The sequence below is a fragment of the Aspergillus affinis genome (assembly GCF_023601865.1).
Source record: "Aspergillus affinis strain CMG 70 chromosome Unknown NODE_95_length_147632_cov_85_268117, whole genome shotgun sequence".
Classification (NCBI taxonomy): domain Eukaryota; kingdom Fungi; phylum Ascomycota; class Eurotiomycetes; order Eurotiales; family Aspergillaceae; genus Aspergillus; species Aspergillus affinis.
In genome coordinates this window covers 1-15,181 of record NW_026515876.1, presented here as the reverse complement: position 1 = coordinate 15,181, position 15,181 = coordinate 1, and the positions used below count along the sequence as shown (strand labels likewise).

The 15,181-nt window shown below is 48.7% G+C and overlaps 3 protein-coding genes across 3 annotated transcripts; all 3 read left to right on the top strand.

The window, feature by feature from the left end:
* Positions 1–379: 379 nt before the first annotated feature.
* Positions 380–2,016, top strand: KD926_011390 (Hsp70 family protein; the record flags this gene model as incomplete). Its single annotated transcript, XM_053103667.1, has 3 exons — positions 380–1,458; positions 1,507–1,567; positions 1,621–2,016. The coding sequence occupies 3 exons, from the start codon at positions 380–382 to the stop codon at positions 2,014–2,016; spliced, it is 1,536 nt and encodes a 511-aa protein (XP_052952939.1).
* An 847-nt stretch (positions 2,017–2,863) lies between these two features.
* Positions 2,864–3,974, top strand: tif35 (translation initiation factor eIF3 core subunit g; the record flags this gene model as incomplete). Its single annotated transcript, XM_053103666.1, has 4 exons — positions 2,864–2,880; positions 2,955–3,585; positions 3,668–3,839; positions 3,922–3,974. The coding sequence occupies 4 exons, from the start codon at positions 2,864–2,866 to the stop codon at positions 3,972–3,974; spliced, it is 873 nt and encodes a 290-aa protein (XP_052952938.1).
* Positions 3,975–12,464: 8,490 nt separating this feature from the next.
* Positions 12,465–15,047, top strand: KD926_011388 (NDT80 / PhoG like DNA-binding family protein; the record flags this gene model as incomplete). The annotated part of the gene is made up of 4 exons (XM_053103665.1): positions 12,465–12,664; positions 13,142–13,203; positions 13,273–13,369; positions 13,436–15,047. The coding sequence occupies 4 exons, from the start codon at positions 12,465–12,467 to the stop codon at positions 15,045–15,047; spliced, it is 1,971 nt and encodes a 656-aa protein (XP_052952937.1).
* Positions 15,048–15,181: the final 134 nt, after the last annotated feature.

Here is a 15,181-nt window from a genome sequence, read left to right as displayed (position 1 = left end):
ATTCTTGTTGACCCAAGGACACGCTGCCCTGAAGTCAGCCCGACCCCATTCTCACATCATATCCCTGCGACAGAAAAGAAAATGGCTAATTACTCCGCAAAAAGTTAGAAGGTTGTCATTGCTGTCGACTTTGGTACAACGTTCCCAGGCGTGGCGTGGGCTCTCATGAGTGATGTAATTTCCTGAATCTCTGATCGCCTTGTGTTCAATCCATACTGATGAAAATTAGCCCGACAGACACCATGTCATTAACCACTGGCCACGAACGAAGGGCGGCCCTTTCGATGGAATGACAAGCGAAAAGGTGCCTGGTGAGATCGCCTATGAGTACCAAGACTCTGGACTAAGCTCTCTATGGGGTTTCTAGATTTTCGATAGCATGCCACGGATCCAATGGATCAAACTTGGACTTGCCCCCGATCAGAAAGACAAGTCTGGCACTCGTCTGTCGTCGGCTTACAATGACTCCCGTGAGAACCCTGTTCCCTATCATTCGTCCCCCGAACAAGTTGCGACAGACTACCTTCGGCATTTACGCGAGCACATAGTCGACATCCTGAAGACACAAATCTCGAGCCTTCTGGACGTTAAAAATCTACAATTTGTTCTGACAGTTCCCGCGATATGGCCCGAAAAAGCCAAAGTCGCGACACTTCATTGCGCACAAGAGGCAGGATACGGCCAGGCTTCAGAGATCCGCATAATATCAGAGCCTGAAGCGGCTGCAGTACATGCACTACGCAATTCGAACCCGCATGGGTTGGAAGTCGATGACATAGCTGTACTGTTAGACGCGGGAGGAGGTGCTTGTGACCTGATTACTTTCTGCATTTGTGAACTCCATCCCACTCTGCGCCTCAAAGAAGCAGCGCCCGGAAATGGTTCTCTTTGCGGCAGTACTTCTCTGAACCGGCGCTTTGAGAAGTTTCTGGAAGAACATCTATCTCTTGTACCCGGATGGGAACGCGTTGAGGAGGCAATGCAAAGATTTGAATTTGTTGCTAAGCGGACCTTCACTGGAAATGCCAATGATGATATCATGATCCCTGTTCCTGGAATCTCTGACGACGAGAATATTGAAGTTAGTCGGGGCCGGCTTCGAGTGACCGGGGATAACATAGCACAGATATTCTTGCCCGTTCTTGAAGAAGTTCATAACCTCGTGAAAGACCAGATCCATACTTCCAAAAAGCAAGTCAAGGCAATTATTCTGGTCGGTGGCTTTGGACAAAGTCCTTATCTGCGCAAATATCTCCGTGACTCGTTCTCACCAGACATCGAAGTTTTGACCCCTGCCGACGGTTGGACAGCAGTCGTTAGGGGGGCTTTGAGAAAGACTTTGCGGGGCTGTTCTGCCTCTGCTGCTCAGACACACATTGAGTCACGCATGGCTAGAAAGAATTACGGCCTGATATGCTCAGTCGTGTATGATCCAAGCTTGCATGACCAACAAAAAGCGTGAGTGCCTCTTATTACAGACTAAGTTCTGAGTCCTGACCATCACAGGTACTGGTCTGAGTTTTATGGGCATTATCGTATCGATGTTATGTCATGGTTCACCAAAAAGGTAAGATTGCAAGATGAGTTGTTGGAAGGCTTTGACAGTTAACATGATACAAGGGGCATCGTGTAACAGAAACAGAGCCGAATGTGACTAAGTGGTTACAGCAGCAATTGGTTCATGATAGTCCTTTCGATGAGATAAAGACCAGGATGTATGAGCTGGACGATGCCACAGCACCTTTGTATTTCAATCGTCGTAAGTACGCCAAACTTGTTAAGACCATGCCATTTACTATTACCATGCTCGGGCTAGACATTAAGGAACATGCTGTTTTGGAACCCAAGCTTCATCGAATCCAGAGAAGCCGAATGCCTACCCGTTGGGGTGCGGATGGCCAAAAATACTACCAAATTTCGTTTGAAATTCATGCATTTTACTACTGTGCACACTGCAAGTATGAGATTTGGTATGAGGGCAAGAATCATGGCAGCGTGAAGGTAGAATACGTTTGAGCTGTCGGTCCATTCCCGTCCGACTCAAGTCATTTGTTCTCATCAAGTGACGCTTTTGCTTCCAACACCACAAAACCTGGCAGATATTGTCACGATCGACCAGGACTCATTCTATTCGATCTGCATCGCGTTTAAGATACTGTGGCCTTCCCCTGCCCATTGGACGTGAACTCTCGATGTGGCCGAGTGTTCAAGATCACTAACCCCATATAGAATCACCGCGATTATTCTGGCCTTATTCTGCTCTATTTTTCTTGCTTTTATTCCTGTGTTACTCGGGGGAATTTTTTTCATCACTATTGGCATCCCAAGCCGCGTTTGTTCCTTAGAGTGGCAAACGCACAGGACGAAAGGATTAAGGCCTTCCTTCGACGTTGTTGTTCGTTGTAGCAACAACGGTTATTTCACTGTTTCTCTTTTTTCTCTTTAGTAATTTTCTGTCTGAAAATTTTGGTCAGTTGAGAAAAGGGGGAGTATCTTTTCATTGATTTGCTTGGTGGTTGTTTCTTCACTTTTCGCAAAAGTTGTTTGTCGAATATTCTATGTTGGTAGTTATCCCAGTCCATTTTGCACTTCGGATGTGCTACAAATTTAGTTTCTTCAATGCATTGCCTTTTACCTATCAAAAAATGACCTATGAAGATGAGATTCATGTCCAAAGTAGGAGTGCAAAGTTGTTCCGAGTAGTCAGGGCGAGGCCTACACGTGACCGGGCTGGTCCGGATACACCAGCCACAGAGGCCTGCGCCACAGGGAATTTGCCGCGCCGAACAAATCCACAACCAGAATCGCCCTTTCGTTCAAATCCGAGAAAATCAGCAACGATTTCACATCACCACAGATCACAATGTCCAAACTAGGAAAGTAAGTGAAAAGTGGTCCCAAAAATTGGCGCACGTCCGTCTCTCCCCTTTTCTGACAAAATTTTTTTTTTCCAGCCGCGCCGACTGGGCCGACGACGAGGAGTTCGATGACCCCTCCGCTCTCCCCCCGCAACAAGTCACGACGAACAAAGATGGCACCAAGACAGTGATCTCGTACCGCTTCAACGACGACAACAAGAAGGTCAAGGTGACCCGCCGCATCAAAACCACCGTTGTCCGCGAAAATGTGAACCCCCGGGTCGCTGAGCGACGCGCCTGGGACAAATTCGGTATGGAGAAGGGCCACCCTGCCGGACCCTCGTTCGATACCACCTCCGTCGGCGAGAACATCGTGTTCCGGCCCAGCATCAACTGGAAGGCTCAGGCCGCGGAGGAGGAGAAGGCCGGCGGCGAGAAGGGCGGCATCAAGGACCAGCTCAAGGACAAGAAGGTCAAGTGTCGTATTTGCAGCGGAGAGCATTTCACTGCTCGCTGTCCCTTCAAGGACACCATGGCTCCGGTCGACGAGTCTGCTGGTGGCGCCGGCGCCGAGGGTGGAGACGAGGAAGCTGCCGCTGCCGGTGGTCTTGGAGCCAGCTCCTCCAGCTACGTGCCTCCTCATATGCGGAAGGGTGCTGCTGCTGGTGGCGAGAGAATGGCCGGCAAGTACGAGAAGGACGATTTGGCGACGCTGAGAGTTACAAACGTGAGTCTCCTGCAGCACATCCTTGTGTCTTCGGTTCTCCGGACCGCAATGAAAATTTGCATGCTAACTTTCTGGTTCCCAGGTGAGCGAATTGGCCGAGGAGGCAGAGGTTCGGGATCTATTCGAGCGCTTCGGTCGTGTCACCAGAGTGTTTTTGGCCCGGGACAGAGAGACCCAGCGGGCCAAGGGCTTCGCTTTCATCAGTTTCGCGGATCGGAGCGACGCTGCTCGCGCCTGCGAGAAGATGGACGGCTGTACGTACCCATTGATTTTCCCACCTCCTACCGACCCTATTCCATTCCATGCAAAACTAACACAACATTTTCTCTGCTATAGTCGGTTATCGCCATCTCATTCTCCGCGTCGAGTTCGCCAAGCGTGCCACCTAAAAAATTCCTCTCTTCACACCTTTCGTCTCTTTTTTCCTCTCTCGCATCTCCTTATCTTGCTTCACGACACTTTGGATCACTTCTTTTTTTTATTCGCCCGTAGGGCGGGCTTGCTTCATGACTAAGGATCGATCTTTTCTTTGTATTGTATGATCTGGTCAATAATGATGAATACCGAAAAAAGGGCCCCCTTTTTTTCCCCCTCCAACGTGTCATTTACTTTGCTTGATTTTTTTATACAAAGAAAAGCAACGGTTTTAGAGGGTTTTCATTTTGACGTGCTGCTTTCCTATCTATCTACCTACCCATCTACCTTATCAATATACCTACGTTCTTAAAGAAACGAAGAAAGATGGACAGGAACAGAGGAAAATGAGAAGAGCTGCCTGCTACTTTACCCAATACCTACCTAATTTCGGTCAACTCCGAGACCACCTACTCACAAAGCCCTCATCTACATACATTACAGGAAACCCGGCATGCTTATCTGAGTCATAGAGGTGAGGGTAGAAGAAGACGAAACCGTAGAAAGCGACTCCGAGGGGGCCAGCGAGAAGAACGTAAAGAATGGATGGATTGACAGATTGACAAGCGAAAGAACGAAAGAACGAAGGACAAGTTTCGAGGAATGTTGTCCATGCAAGGGTCTTTCTCTTTACTTGTCGTTCTTGCGCTTTGCATCGGCCTTAATCGGATGGTTGTCTCAAGGCTACCGTATTCTGATAGAGTTATAACTGGTGTCTTTTCTTGGGGGCTTGGGGTCACTGCCTATCACGTAGGTATGTAGGAGGTATACATTTTTTGTCTCTGCACAGTATGTAGACATGTGAGGCTATGGATGATATAGCAGAGTATGAAATGTGTGGGGTGGATGGATCCCTCCATTCCATGACGGCAGATATTCTACATACATACATACACACATACATACAGGACCTTCTCACCCATTGGGATTCATGCGTCAAACTTAGTAACTCCGACACTAAAAGGCTAGGCGAGAGCGTTATTTGGAGTATAGTATATCACCCACACTATTCATTCTCGGCCCGATGAGGTAGGGAGAAGCTGACAGCCAGGCAAACATGACGGAGAAAAGCCCTACCTACCTACCGTACTGTGGGTTTGTTGCCTGAGTAAGACGGGCCCAAACGAGGGTGCGCACTACTTTTCGTCTCTAAGTAGGGGTCAGACATCGGACCCTTTCTTCTGCCCCCCATCATGCAGAGAAGAATGTATAGTGACTCCAACTGTCGTTCTTGACTAAAACTAAAGTTAAACATCCCACACTTCCTAGCTAGGTAGTCAGTCCGGTTTCCTACGTCAATACGTCAATCATCTCTTGGGTTGATCCACTCCAGCATGGATGAGGTTTCGGTCAAGTCCGAGATCTCCGGATTTTGATCCATGTTGTTGGTTGGAAGGGAGAGAGAAAGAGAAAGAAAGAAAATAAAAAAGAAAGAAATATTAAAAAAAGTGGAAAAGATGTAAAACAAAAAATCGCTCACATGTGCTTGCTAGTGACTGTTCTTCTACGCTCGTCAATCGGAATATCTAGGAAGCCAGAAAATTTATTTGCCCTAGGGACAAGGGGGGAGTTTCTACTGTTCCTGGAAAATAGATCCGTTCTCCGACCCAATGGCTCCATCTAGACCTCCTCCTCCCCCAAGTTTGCCCCGGCCAGGAGAAAGCGAAGGTTGCATGGTGTGGTATCATGGTAGCATCATCCGAGAGTCACACCCGACGTCGACGATGCACAAATATCGATTAGGTCAGGTCCAATGGCGGGGAGAACACGGGCTGTGGAAGGAAACCCTGAAGAATGGGAATTTGGGAATTGGAGGAGAAATCTGAACACGAAATACCCCCAGGCAGAAAAGAATTTAGAAAAAATAAAAAATAAAAGTGAAAACAAGAAAAAGAACAGGAAAAAACAAAGAGGAAAGAACAATAAGCACCCATTTGTCTCCTTGCCCCCCGTTACATTGCAGAGGAAGCTAGGAATAGGGTTGTCAACACGGAGGGGTCCTCTGTGTAGCGTACGATAAAACCGGATCGTCAAGGCTATCGGCCGGGATTGAGCACAAGATGACCGAGTTTCGTCCCCTTGTGTGACAGCAGATGTCATCCACGAGTGAAATGGATATCCGGTATCCTCAGTTTTTGGAATTGGGTTGGTGGCGTCCCTTGTTCTGTTCTCGTTTGGTATCAATAGATGTGGACGGTGACTGCCGGCTCCCTTTCGACGGCGCCCTCTATATGGCGAAGTACGCGATGTCAGCTCTGGGGGTGGATTGTCCGTGGACCATGGATGACCATGGCGATCGATTCGTGGAGGGAAGCACTTTTCATCGTCGATGTCCCCCAGTGCAAAGACATGGAACCGACCGCTTCATACGGGCTAGGTAGAGAATCTCGGCGTGTTTGTACGTTGTATGTACCCACTGTGCGTGGCTAAGTATCTGCATGTATCTTACCTATTTGGAATCAGCAGGAGAAACTGCAGTCCGTCAGCGTAGGGCACTGGCATTCCCAACGAGAGACGACAAACATCGACACTTGATTCCTCCGGCTGGAATTTCCATTCCGAGCGCTGCAAAGCCAAAAACAATGCCCTGAATCAAATTGTCGGTATCTGGCAGCGATTGTCTAGGTTCTCATCATGTCAGTTGCACAGGTGAGACCGGTCAAAAAAGCCAAATCCCGTTGAATCACGTCGAATCAGGTCCACGGCGGACGGTTGGTCGACGAACTTGAGCCCGCCTCGGTTTGTCACGAGGCATCTGCATCTCTGGAAAGACAGTTGAAGTTTCTATTTTTTATTTTTATTTTATTTTCTTGAAAATATCTGGCGAGGATGTATTTGGTCAGAGACATTCCAGCTGATCGACCACGTATCGGGACTGTAAGGGTTAGTGTAGGAGGGCCTGACAGCGAACCGCGGTCTCAGTTTGATGGCTCGAATGTACTCATGTACATGTAGAGTATAAGTCCCTGATGTCATCCAACACGATGCAGCCAAAACTATCAGAGTCCGTTAGCTTTCGGTCGGGTGTACTACGACAGCATGATTCGAAGCCGTAGAACGGGCCCTGATCATTGTGTGCCAGTAATCCCGCTTCAACAGGGGCGATAACCAGCTCAGTGGGAAGCCATCCACGATGACGACACGGTTCGAAACGTGGACTTCCAAGCGAGCAAGGCCCACGGAAATAAGAACCGAATGTTCTGGACACGCAGCTGAACTCTCTCCCCAGCCCCGTTGTTCGACCCTGACTCAAATCCACGCCCCTCCTTCGGGCTCTGGTTTAAACGTGATCGACGGCCAGCCACAGACTGAATTACATTTTGTTTTCTCGCTTTATGTCTCTTGTAGTCAGGCCATGTTTCCGGGCCCGTGAACGGTAGCTTGAGAAAGAAGGAAAAGGCTAATTTAACCCGTGGTAGTACAGGAGGGTCTGTCAGGGAAAACCCACCGACCAACAAGCCAGGATCGGCGTAAGAGGGACGGAAAGGAGATAAAGATGGAGGGCTGGATTGAAAAGCCGTTTAACTCCAAGAGGTCAAGAGAGGCAATCGGGAGAATCCTAGCTGAAGCTAGGCCGCTGTTAGCCCTGTTAACCCGATCGAGGAAATCATAATAAGGATTATTATGATCATAGGGGGAGCCAACGCATTTTCCGAGGAAAAAGAGCAGCACAGCACTGCGTGAACCTTAACCTAACCTAGCCCACCCTAACGAAGGAGGGGTGAAGGTCCACCTGTAGGGCCAAGGAACTGGAAGGCAAAGAAGAAAGAAAAAAGAAAAAAAGAATTAAAAATAAAGGGGGCGAGAAGGGACTTGGTCGTGTGCCCGACATGCTAGGCACCTCGGACCAGCTACAACTACTGTAGGTAGGTACCGTACGAGGGTCTATGGTAGACAACAAGCTAGTCAAACTTTGTTGGGACACTCTGAAACATGTAACCAACGAGGAAGCTTATATTTGATAACGGTGATCAATCATGAACAAAAAGGAGGCGGGCGCTACTTATAATACTAAGAGACTAGGAGTATACGGCAGGTACATACCATGGCCATAATAGCTAGTTCCCTCCGGCTTGGGTTATTATTGTCCTATTATATAATAATAATAATACAAGATCCCGGCATATATGAGCCATTTAATTAAACGGACCATGGTAGAAAACAGAATGCGAGCAGGGGGAGGAGTCAAACTTTAGGTAGTCCGGGATGTTGACTGGTTTCGTTGACGAGACAGCCTGATAGACTAGGTTGATACCCTTCCGGTAGTTGATTAGCTAGTAGACTAATGGCTAGTTCTAATTCTAATCCATGATCTGTGATCATGGCAGTTATCCATTCGATGTAGGTACATCGTGACATGGATGAGTTAGGGCGCCCGGGGTCACGCACTATCGACCGTGCCGCTAGTCTGCTTCGAGGTTATAACGGATGCACGTGCCATCCGTCCTGGATTGCTCTCGTTCAGGTTTAGCGCAGTGTCTTTCTGGCTGTTCTGGGGAGGTGGCCAAGTTCAGTCCCACCTAGTTACTCTCTCTTTGTACACAAACATCTCTCGTCTTCTCGTTCACCTTCTCTACCATCACCGCCCCGAGAGTCCATCCTCTCTTGGCTACCGCTCAATTCTGTCGGGATCCAATATTCCATGAAGATTATTTGACTCCATCCACTATGGGTTTGTTCCTTGGAATCTTCCTAAGCATCACGCTTATTGGTTTCCCTTAGTCTGAAATGCAACCTCCCTCCACCGTTCCCTGAACCACCCCTGTTCAAGGTTACGATGGGATTCGCGCTGCATCCCGCGGATATGCCCTGCACAACATGGGGCCCCTCCAATAGCCAGCCTGTGCTCCGTACGGAGTGTTCTGTACTGAATACTGACTGCCTGGAGACGCCAGGTCTTGAATGGATCTACCCTCCGGCCTTCTGCCAATGATGGTGCCTGGGCTCCTTTTCAGCACCGTGCATATCGCATTCAACCAACTAGCTTCCTGCAAGTCTAGCTGATCATTCAGCCACAAAATGATCCACTCCTAAAGACAAAAAAAAAAAAGAATTCTTGAGCGGTCGTTCCACTCTTTTTCTCTTGCTGGGAAATCAAGCAGATGGCCATCTAAGATTCGGCCGGCTTTCTTTGTGCTGTCTCACTCCCAAATCGGTGGGCCTCAAAGCTCGATTCTGGAAATTATGCTGTGTAAAGAAAAAAAAAAAAAAAAAAAAAAAAAACCTATTTCTCCACACGCTCTTGCTTACCGATCCACTCCTCCATCCTACACTTGGGACTTCTGTGGAGAGAAGGGAGACAGGATCGTTAATTCCCGGGGGTTCTCAAAGTTACCGACCACAACAAGTCCGTGTACCGACATTGTACAAGCTGCATTAACTTATTTGGTACTCTGTCCATGATGTATTTTCGTCTCTGTTGTCGGTGAGCGAACAACGGCCAAAAAAAAGGGTAGCTGCTGGATCAAAACCGTCGATCGCCTGATCTCTCCCTCATGCAAGAGCCGATGCTCGTGCCTCGAGCCCCCGAAATTCCTTTGGAATGGCCCCAAAGAGGCGTCACGTCTAGAACATGGATTCTTCTTACGGGTCCACAACCCCTGCCTAGCACTCACCATAGACCGTTCTTCCGTCGCCGACACAGTTATTGGCCACCTGCGGCTTCCCAAGCTCAGTAGTGTGGACAGCCTCCGTCATGGGACTGGAAGCCTGCACGGGATTACCGGGGCCGGCGATCGTCGCTAACTAATATTTTCTAGCGCCATCTTAATTTGTTTTGCTGCACTTTGCCGTGGACCGGGTGTTCACGCTAAGACAGCTGACTATGCTGGCAATTATTCTGTATAGAACGGTTCGGCCGGTCTAGCGCCTTGTTTGAATCATGCTAACGTTGAAATTCATCCCACTCGGACTATTCAGAGTTTGTGCAGCTCTGAGACTGCCTGGCCTTGGATTTAAGGAATGTAACATCGATTTCGACCAATGCCGTGTCTCTCCAACGTTTTTGACAGGGTCTAAGTTCTTTTCTGCGCTAATTCGGTTGATGCAACAATATTCTCCTGGAAGGTTCATGCTTCATTTCCTCTAGGTTGATGAACAAAACAAATTTCAAGTAAGCGAGAGAAAAGAAAACAAAAATTGGAGTTGACGTTAACCGAAGGATAAAAAAAATAAAAAAAAGGGAGGGCACACCCAAATCTACCCTCGGGCTTGGACCCCTTAACGCTGCCGTCACACATAATGTATGACTTTTTTTTTTCTATTCACAATTAACCACCGGAGTGTAGCAGATTCTCTTGGGCCCTGACAGAAGTCAAATTTCACAACAAACTCGTGGCAAAAGTGCCATTCGCCTCCAAGCTTAAATTGGTAACTGAGAGAAGCTATTAAGGCTTGTGCGCAACGAATTTCTGCAGATAATTCCGCCGCACGTCTACCAGGGTCATTCCCTTGGAGGCAAAGGGGCCAGGCTAGAAACGGAGAAAGTGGGCGCTGTGTGGGTGTGGGTAAAAGGAAAGACGAAGGGGGAAAAAGAAAAGAAACGAAAAAGGGAAAGGGAAAAAAAAGAAAAACCCAACATGACATGAGCAAAAGCATTTCCACTCAGTATTTGGAAACAAATATCAATCGGGCAGATTCCTCGATCGGCCCTAGGATTTTCATTGCCGTGGTCTTCATCCAGCCTGCCATTTGACAACATAATATGAAACAGCACGATCCGTTCCCAAATATCATCGTTCAATCAATCTATTCGCACCTTGCCCTTGTGAGAATAAGACGAGCCTTTGTTTAGATAGTCGACCTTCTAGACAATTGGTGATACATATAGAGTTGCTGCGGAGCTTCGAGGTGTGCGGCAATAAATGCAAGTTACGACTCAATTGTTGTTGACTTCCATTGATTATCGACTCTTCAATTACGCAACTATTATCGGTAAGTTCGCATTTGGTTTTGGTTCTTTATTTACCTACCGTCTTCCTTTTCGAGTCCCGTCATCAGATGCCTCACATTCCCTTTCCTTCTCCATCTCCATCTTCCAGATCCTCGTTTTTTGTTTTACGTATTTGAGTTGGCTCTCTCTCTCTCTCTCTCTCTTTTCATGTCGTGACATTATTCGATGCCTCGACACTCGTTGGATGGCTTTGTTCTGCTTATTCATTTGTTCCATTGATTCACCCTCTCTATTATGTGACCGTTGAATCCCAGCAACTTCTTCGTTACTTTTTGTGATTGAAGGGTTTCTACACATCGTTCAAACACCAACTCGCAAGTGGTCCTGTCTATGTATTTCCACGATGTCATCAAGTAACGCGGAGAACAGCAATTCACTGGTGGAACGTGCCATGTTTTCTTTTTGCTCCCCTTCCTTATTTTCTTTTCTCTCTTCTCTCTACTCTTCTGTTTGGCTTCCTTTTCAGCTACTTCTCTCAACTCCACCATTTTTCCCCTCATTCTCTTGAGTTGTTTGTCTTCCCTCTTCGAGTCAACTGTCCGTTCGAGCTGTGCTGGTTGGATTCTATCGAGTCTATGTTATTGAAATATTTTCCAAATCACCGACAACCTGCCACATTCCAAATTTTGCATTGTCATCGAGTTACTCGTCTTGATGATCTGAGGCGAGCACTGACTCAGTGCTTAGAACCCCATACGGCTTTCCCGGCAGTGTTGACCTAGAAAGGTTCCCGAGTAGAAGCGACAATCTTTTTGTTCTTTTCTTTATTATTCTTTCTCATTTTCATTCGATTATTTTCAAGCCGCACGGTTCGGAGCCCAATGAGCAGAAGTTTCTAACTACTGCTCCCGATCTTTTTCGTTGGCATTCTTTCTTGCCTGATCCACCCCTGTCCAGCCATCGAAGCCTAGTTCTTTGGGTGTCACTTTAGCGCTTGCGCTGTTTGGGCTGATCCTACGGATCTCTAGGCACGAGTTGGCATCGGAACTCATTTGATTAGCGACAAGTGTTTCGGTGGGCTTGCCAATGAATCATTGTGAGTCCCTCGCCCTGTTTACCCTTTTTTCTTTCTTTTATTTTATCTCGATTCTCTCCTTGCCCGACTGTTATTCTTCTATGCGGCCGCGGATTCAATCCGCCCCCGTGACCAAATGCCGATGCTTCTGACATTTGATCTACATCCGGGGGGCTGACGTTTATTTTCCTATCTCGTTGGTATCTCAAACTTCCTCGATTGTTACACGATTCTTATTTCCTCTACCTATGCTGCTGTATTGGCATGACATCAAAGGGTACCGTATCCTTGGCTGACAAGGATGAGGGACCCTATTCTATTCTGGACTGGTGGAATTTCGACACTTGTTGTACCTTTTTTTTTTTTTTTTTCCCTTTTTTCAATTTTTGCCCTCGCCTTTGCCTTGTCTGTTCGCCTTGTGGAATATGCATATTGGGTACCTGTCCTCGCTCTAATTCTCCTCCTGCGCCAGCAACTCTTCTACAGAACTCTTTCCCAATGGATGGACCCATTACCACCGACAGTGACTATACTGCCTCGCAGCGTCCGTTTTCCGGGTCGATCGGTTTTCCTATGGATGACGAAGAGACTAGTCGCAGAGGTAGCGCCGTTGGACATCCTCTAGCGCAGCCGGTCTCGATACCTGCTACCAACGGCTTGAGGTACAACGCCCAACAGTCTGCGATGCAGGATGTGCCGTAAGTTGTCTTTTAATTTAGACTGCTCTTTGTGCTCCACCTCGCCCGCTTGCAGCCACTAGACACGGCATCCCTTTCGCGTCCGAAATGTCTTGAGCTATGATCCTTTATTGTTATTATTATTATTTTATCGTTGCTATTTTGTTTTTCTTTCCTTTTGGTTTTTGATTTTTTGATTTTTATCTTACCGTGGATTTTTATTTCATTCTTACTTTTGATACCCATGCCACATGTATGCACCTATCTATTGCCTCCCTGCTCATGTTATTTGAGCTTTCAATATGTCCTTGCAAGTTTTTGACCACGTCCATCTGCCGGGGCCCATCTATACATGCATTGTACTTGTGCTGTGTGGAAATCATACTGTCCTCCTGCTCTTCTTATTCTCTCATCATCTGCTTTTCTTTCCGTTCACGCTCCCTCGCTCTCTCGTCCTCTTGTGGATCTACTTAGCAGGGAAGCCTTGCTGACCTATAGCGGTCCTTTCAGCTTTGCTACATCTCCTACCATTCTGATGAGTCCCACCGATTCATGCTCCGGTTAGTATTCCTTCGTTTCTTTGTTCTCGGTCTATCTCGCTAACATAGCACTAAACTCAAAATATATAGACACTTTCTCGCCGGCATCCGGCTCAATTTACTCCCATTCACCAGGTTTACCCTATGACAGAATGTCCGACTTCAGGTCCCATCGGGTTCCTCCCCTGTAAGCCAGAATCTTCTCCCAACGCATGGTTTCGCGTGCATCAATTGACGATGGTTGTATGTCCAGTCAACCGCCTGCGGGGATGTCTTCAGCCGTACAATCGCAGGGTTCGGGGATGGTGGGAGGTGCGGGCATCATGAGAGACACCTACCCGGCAACTTATACCCTTCAGCGAAGCACCTTTCCCTCGCTTTCCAGTTTGAACGACATGTCGCGGATTCCGCCATATACGACCACGCCACGGGCTCTTGATGGGACGGTAGACCGCCCGCAAAGTCTGCTTCTAGGGCAAAGCATGATGTTTGATTCCCGGATACACCATCCGACAGATGCTCCTCCATTTTCCGACACCGCCGTCCTGCAATCGATCGTTTCTGGAACGCAGACCATCAAGCCGGAAATCCAGGCCAAAATTCACAAGGGATTCTTCCTGGTTGACGACAAGTGGACTTGTTACCGACGCAATTACTTTTCCGTGTCCTGCTCGTTCTCTCTACTTCCTTTCACGCACGCCCCGCTTTTCCTCAAGTTCACGGATCATTCGACCGAGCGGATTCTTTCATTTGCCATGTCAATATCAGCGATTGTGAATGCGCAGTATGGCGAGGTCCGAGAATTGGTCCAACATACTCCCAAGCGTGATAAGCAGTCCGAGCGGAAGCCAGGAAAGGTGATTTTGCAACCCAGCCAGCCGCCGCCATTGGTTCTGAGCCACGGTTCCATGGGCATTGGCAGCCAACATGGATTCTCATTGACCACCTCTCCCCCGAGTGGAATGTCGGTCGACTACGCCGCCCCGTACAGCAGCGCTCCGCAGCCCGCGCATCCTCCCACGCAGCACACTTTTGAGCGCATCCAGTTTCAGAAAGCTACGGCAAACAATGGCAAGCGGCGGGCCCAGCAGCAGTACTACAACCTGGTGGTCGAGCTCCACGCGGAGATCTCGAATCCGGTGGGCGGCGAGGACACCCAATGGGTGAAGATTGCCCGAAGGCTCTCCCATCCAATGGTGGTGCGTGGCCGCTCCCCGGGCCATTACAAAGACGGCCGTCGCGACAGCTCGACGAGCATGGACCCTAATGGGGGGCGCGGTGGCTCGGGCGACGGCGTGCTACCTCCGGGCATTGGACATCACCCACGGTCTCACTTGATGATGTCGTACGACCCACCGCGCAGTGGCCCACCCTACGGTCGGGCGGATTACCATCAAATGACAGGTCCCGACCGATCGTCCCTAAGCGAGAGCCCGCACATCTCGTCGTCTTCGTCGTCGGCCTTTGACATCGGGGCCTTGAATGACTCCATGGACCCGATAGAATCCATCAAAAGCACTTCCAGCATGGATTCCTATCACGACCCCGGGTTCGGAGCGATGGAGCGCAAGCCAGAAAGTCAGTATCGTTTCAATTTGCCCCCTTTCGGGTACGACGCTGTGTCTAAGAATAGCGAGGAACCCGGCACTAGCTATCCCGAGGCGTTTGATTCGATGGTTTCAATGATGCCTCATGAACAGCACCAGCATGAGTCTCCTCCCCATTACTTTAAACCTCCGATGAAAATTACGCCGCCGGGGTATCATCATACCTCTGGGGGCTATGACCCGGCCTGCCCTGCTCGGACCAGTGATGGAGGTGGCCCCTATGGTCGATATCCAACTTCTCACAGTCTGTGCGCATAGCAACAGCCCCCAGGTGGCTGGCTTTCTCTTCTCTTCTCTTTTCTTTTTGTTTTATTTTCTTGGGGGGGGGGGGGGGGGGGGGGGGGGGGGGGGGGGGGGGGGGGGGGGGGGGGGGGGGGGGGGGGGGGGGGGGG